General features: G+C 48.0%; 1 protein-coding gene across 4 annotated transcripts in view; it reads right to left on the bottom strand.

Annotated features, from left to right (window-relative positions):
- map2 (microtubule-associated protein 2) overlaps nt 1-6,000 on the bottom strand; it is a 305,408-nt gene that overhangs the window by 57,021 nt on the left and 242,387 nt on the right. For 3 of the 4 annotated variants that reach the window (XM_072914441.1, XM_072914442.1, XM_072914440.1), the window contains exons 8-9: nt 5,515-5,817; nt 1,343-4,618 (exon numbers count right to left, since the gene is read on the bottom strand). In XM_072914441.1, coding sequence (XP_072770542.1) covers nt 1,343-4,618; nt 5,515-5,817 — 3,579 coding nt within the window. Of the gene's footprint in view, nt 1-1,342; nt 4,619-4,747; nt 5,220-5,514; nt 5,818-6,000 lie in introns of those variants that run through there. The other variant, XM_072914443.1, reaches the window with a different exon arrangement.

The following is a 6,000-nucleotide window of genomic DNA, read 5'->3' as shown; positions in this document are numbered from 1 at the left end:
GCCAACAAGTGTCTTCATAACGGTGAAAGTGATGTTCAATGTTCATTTATCAATTTTCTGCATGTAAACTATCATAATTCTCCATTGGACGTGTTTTGAAGGGCTGGATTGGACCCAAATGATTTCTTATGGGAATTATTGATTTGGTTTGAGTACGATTAGTTTTTGGAGTAGACTTCTACCTAAAACAGTTTTAGATCAGAAGTGATCAGCCCAACCATGAATTGATTAACGTGGACCCCGACTTAAACAAGTTCATCATCTTCATCTTCATCTTCTTCCGCTTATCCGAGGTCGGGTCGCGGGGGCAGCAGCCTAAGCAGGGAAGCCCAGACTTCCCTCTCCCCAGCCACTTCGTCCAGCTCTTCCTGTGGGACCCCGAGGCGTTCCCAGGCCAGCCGGGAGACATAGTCTTCCCAACGTGTCCTGGGTCTTCCCCGCGGCCTCCTACCGGTCGGACGTGCCCTAAACACCTCCCTTGGGAGGCGTTCGAGTGGCATCCTGACCAGATGCCCGAACCACCTCATCTGGCTCCTCTCGATGTGGAGGAGCAGCGGCTTTACTTTGAGCTCCCCTCGGATGGCAGAGCTTCTCACCCTATCTCTAAGGGAGAGCTCTGCCACCCGGCAGAGGAAACTCATTTCGGCCGCTTGTATCCGTGATCTTGTCCTTTCGGTCATAACCCAAAGCTCATGACCATAGGTGAGGATGGGAACGTAGATCGACCGGTAAATTGAGAGCTTTGCCTTCCGGCTCAGCTCCTTCTTCACCACAACGGATCGATACAGCGTCCGCATTACTGAAGACGCCGCACCGATCCGCCTGTCGATCTCACGATCCACTCTTCCCTCACTCGTGAACAAGACTCCGAGGTACTTGAACTCCTCCACTTGGGGCAAGATCTCCTCCTCAACCCGGAGATGGCACTCCACCCTTTTCCTGGCGAGAACCATGGACTCGGACTTGGAGGTGCTGATTCTCATCCCAGTCTCTTCACACTCGGCTGCGAACCGATCCAGTGAGAGCTGAAGATCCTGGCCAGATGAAGCCATCAGGACCACATCATCTGCAAAAAGCAGAGACCTAATCCTGCAGCCACCAAACCAGATCCCCTCAACGCCTTGACTGAGCCTAGAAATTCTGTCCATAAAAGTTATGAACAGAATCGGTGACAAAGGGCAGCCTTGACTTAAACAAGTTGAAAAACTTATTGGGGTGTTACCATTTAGTGGTCAATTGTACGGAATATGCACTGTACTGTGCAGTCTACTAATAAAAGTCTCGATCAATCAATCAATCGAACCTTAACAGACATCATGAAAGCCACGAACCGAGTCCTCACCTTGTGCGTCCACCCAGGAGCTGTCCAAGATGGAGTCGTCCATGGTGGTTTCATCCTTGTCATAACTTTCTGTCAGACCTTCAGTCGGAGCTTCCCGCCCAGGAGATGCGAGGTTGTCAGGGATTTCACAAACTTCTTCAAAGCTTGCAGCCTCAACGTCGGCCTCCTGGACCAACTCCACTGACTCCTCCTCTTCTTCCTGGTCTTCCCCTTCCTCTTCCTCTTCCCCACCAGGGATACAGAGGACTTCAGCTTCAGGTGGAGCCGAGAAACGAACACTGTGACCCGGTTCTTCTGCTTCATCGATGGTCTGGACCACAGTGATGAAGTCGTCTTCTACGGTGACCACAGACTCGATGGCAGCACAAGTCTCAGTGACCTCAGGTCCTCTCGCTAACTCCTCATCTTCACCTTCCTCGCTAGCCACCGCCTTTATCTCCTCAGCCTTTTTCAGCTCCTGTTGGACCTTCTCCTCCTTTTCCTTCAACTCTTTCTCCTCCCTTTCTTTTCTTTGCTTCTCTTCTGCCTCCTTCTTTCCTTTCTCTTCTCGATCTTCTTTCTCGTTCCTTTCTCTCTCAACCTTTTCCTGCTCTTCTCTTTCTTTAATCTCCTTCTCCTCTTTCTCCTTCCGTTCTTTCTCTTCCTTTTCTGTCAGCATCTCCTTCTCTTTTCTTGCTTTCTCTTCCGTTTCTTTCAGTTCCCTCTCCTCCTTCTCTTTTCTTGCTTTCTCTTCCTTTTCTTTCAGTTCCCTTTCCTCCTTCTCTTTTCTTTCTTTCTCTTCCGTTTCTTTCAGTTTCCTCTCCTCCTCCTCTTTTCTTGCTTTCTCTTCCTTTTCTTTCAGTTCTCTCTCCTCCTTCTCTTTTCTTGCTTTCTCTTCCTTTTCTTTCAGTTCCCTCTCCTCCTCCTCTTTTCTTTCTCTCTCTTCTTTTTCTTTCAGCTCCCTCAACTCCTTCTCTTCTCTTTCTCTCTCTTCCTTTTGTTTTAGTTCCTTCTCTTCCTTTTCTTTTCTCTCCTTCTCAATTCGTTCTGCCTCTTCTTTTTCTCTTAGCTCCCTTGTCTCGTTTTCTTTCCTTTCTTTCTCAATTCTTTCTGCCTCTTCTTTTTCTTTCTGCTCCCTCTCCTCTTCTTCTATCCTTTTTTTCGCAATCATCTCTCTCTGTTCCTTTTCTTTTACCTCATTATCCTCTTTCTCTCTCTCTTCTTTCTGTTTCATCTCCTGCTCTTTCTCCGTTTCCTTTACTTCCATTTTCATCTTTCCTGCCTCTTCTTTGTCTTTGATTTCATTCGGCTTCTGTTCTGTCTCTTCTCCAACTATTTTCTCTGCTTCCTGTTTCTCATCCTTTACTTTCTTTTCAGTTGCTTCCTTTTCTTTCTGTTCTCTCATTTTTCTATCAGAGTCCTCTTTTGCATCTTTGGTTGCTGCTAACACAGGTGAGACTGATCTTTTAGGGGAGCCATAAAGTTCTTTTTGTTTGAGCTTGGACGGTGAGAGCACTGGCGAGAGCAGTTTGTCGTCGTCAATATTACTTTCCACAGAGGAAGTGGGTGACGTTTTTACAGGCCTTGCAATGCGATCTTTGGCTACTCCCGTCAACTGGTACACATCTTCAGCATCTACCTCCTCATAAGCTTCTTGGTGCACCAGCTTCACTTTCTCCCGGAGTTCCTGCAGCTCTCGTTCCTCCTCCATACTGAGAGGCCGGTCTTCCATCTCCAGTTTGCGGATCTGCCGCTCATAGTCAGCGATCTCAGTTTCAGAAGCGGAGCCTTCGGCACTAGCTTGACGCTCTGTCTCACTTCCCGAGCTGCCATCTTCTTCTAAAGTCACAGTGACAGTCGGTGTCACAAAGGACTCGCCTGGCAGGGCAGATCTTCTCACCTCCTTACTTACTGATTCATTCAGCTGGTCATTCGTGTCCTTTTGATCTTCTTCTTCAGCAGAATCTTTCCTTGCCGCCTTCTCTTTTTCCTCACTGACCACTTCCCCAGGAGTCAAGCTCTTATCTTCCTCAGACGCGTCTCGCACTGCTAGTTTCCGGGCTTGTTCAGCAACTTTCTCCACAAGAACAGAGGGGGTAAAGATCTGTGCAGAAGTGTTGGTTGGACTAATCAAATCTGCGGGGGATGGCATAGGCCCAGAGTATTCACTAAACACACAATAGCCCAACTCTTCTAGCTGACTGTCACTCTTTTGGATTCCAGGACTGTGTTCACCTGAGACAAAGCTCACCAGTGAGTCATCCGAAAAAATAGGAACATCCGCTTGAATTGACTTTCTCCGTACGATTTCTGGATCGGCGTCTTCAGACGTCAGCCTGGAGCGACTCCCGGCAAGATCAAGCATCTCAGGCAAGTCCTGGGCCATGACTGCGTTGTTAGGGCTTCTCTCGCACGGCTGCGGTGACTCAGGTCCTTGGCTGGGGTCTAAAACTTCCTCGGCCATCCGGGGTGGAGATGAAGAATCTGAAGTGATTGATGCTGCGGTTTCCAGTATCAGTGGAGGAAAAGGAGGTGGCTTCTCTCCGGAGGGAGTGGTGATAGGGAGGTAGTCTGCGGTCTCATCAAGACTTCCGCTGGTGTATGACATGATATCCGTGGCCAATGGGGAAAAGTTCCTCATTCTGCACTGACCACTTTGATCCAATGCGCCGATAGTAATGTTTAGGGAGTAGCTCCTTTGCTCCAAAGCCAGTTTACCTGGGGAAAGCTTGGAGTCATTACTTTTGTCAGAAACTGAGAAAAGGTGTGTTTCTTCTGCCTTTCGAACGTCACCACTATCCTGCATCTCCTGTGACTTGGAATCACTGGTTTTGTTCTCTTCATCAACTCTGCTCAGTTCATAATAACCCTCGCTTTTGCTCTGGGGAGCCACATGAACGTCAGTGGCCGATGTTTCAAAATATGCTGACACTGCATCACCGGTCAAGTTTCCTCCTTCCACGTTGGCTCCTATTGAGGATAATTCAGATGGGCCACCAAAGCTGCTGAACTCCACCACCTCCACCGATGGCTGTTTCTCTGACACGGTGAGGGGCTCACCATAAACAGGCTGAAGGGTGATTGATTTGGCAGATTCTTTGGCTTGGTTTTGAACAGCAGGAGGTATAAAGGACGGCGTATCAATGGTGGGACTTTCTGGTACAACTCGTTCTCCAGCGAAGAACCCCTGGCTCTGGGGCTCGACAAGCTCCTCCGGATGTTTCTCAGATCCGATGCTGTCTGGGCTCATGGAACCACTTTTCACACTCGCAGTTTTTTCTGAGTCCATCTTCACAGCTGAAAGAACATCTGGAAGTTGGCCGTTACGGACACTACATGAAAGATTTTGCTTTGGCATGCTCTGATAGTCATTTAGCTAGGTAATGGAAAGGCGGGAAACAAGCAAAGCTCTCCTCGGGAACTTACAGCACAATGAAACGGCCATCACTGAAGAAGAACGGCGACAGAATGAGGTCCATCAAGTCAGAGATGGATGGAACTATGGCATGGTATGGGAGAGCACCGGCATGAGGCAACTGTCAGGTGGACTGATGGAAAACAATCATTTTTGAAATGGAAATCCATGCAAAATGTTATATTAGAAACACCGAATGCCATTCTTACAGTTGAAGCTTGCCTGTGAATGACGAACATTTAATATGCGACCAACTGACAATGAACAAACCTAAACCAGATGACTTGGTCTTTTGATAAAAACATGTTGATTAAACATGGTTCTTGGTTCACAACATCGTTTTTTGAATTAAAATTTTGAAAAAACAAGAGTCGACATCAAATATCCTACCAAAGAGTGATTCATGTGAGAAAGGTAAAGGTTACAGAATGCCATATACGGGCATACCAGCACCAAGCCATCAGTGTAAACATGAGAATCCTGAAAGCTTGCAGCTGCCGATAATAAGCATGATTGCGGGAGCAACATGTAATCAGACCAGTGCACAAGAGCCAGCCCCCGAAAAGAGCAAAAAAAAACAAAAAAACATAACAATGTAACCACTTTGAAGTGAAAATAACGTGACTTTTCCCACCAAAGCCTGTGTTGCCTGGCAGACACAGCAGTGAGTTGCCATTCCAGCTGAAAAAAACGCTGCCATCCTCCACAGCTGGCGTTGATAAACAGTGACAAGCCGTGAACATGCAGGCAGGGAGGGGGCGCAGAGGGGAGGACACACCTGTCTCAGGGCTCTCCTCACCCTCATCATCCTCCTCTTCCTCCTCTATGTCCATAGAGCTCTCTGCCGCAGCGCTAGCTGCTTCGCCCGGCCCCAGGTCTAGATCCTGGTCCTTGTCTACGCCCTCTGCCTGTTCTAAAGGTTCAGCTCGGGGGCTGTCCAGGTCAAGCTCTTCCCCGCTCCATTGCTGCTCATCAATAGCTGCCTCTGTACTTTCCTCCTCCTCATCATCATCCTCCTCATCATCCTCATCATCATCATCCACCTCTTCGTATTCAGCTGTAAGAGCCTCCATGGTCTCTTCTTCTCGGAAACAGGGTGAGAGGGGGTGGGGGGGACACATTAAGACTACAGGCAACACGGACTTGGGTAAAACATAATCAAAGGAGGCACACTTCACACATACAGTATCGCATGTGAGTGGACTTAAATGTGACAAAATATATTTGTGTGTACTAGTTGTGACTATTTATCATTAATGCTATG

This window comes from Nerophis lumbriciformis, linkage group LG13, assembly GCF_033978685.3.
Source record: "Nerophis lumbriciformis linkage group LG13, RoL_Nlum_v2.1, whole genome shotgun sequence".
NCBI classification, from domain to species: Eukaryota; Metazoa; Chordata; class Actinopteri; order Syngnathiformes; family Syngnathidae; genus Nerophis; species Nerophis lumbriciformis.
Note: the sequence above shows the minus strand (reverse complement) of the source record. Positions and strands in the feature narration are given on the sequence as shown.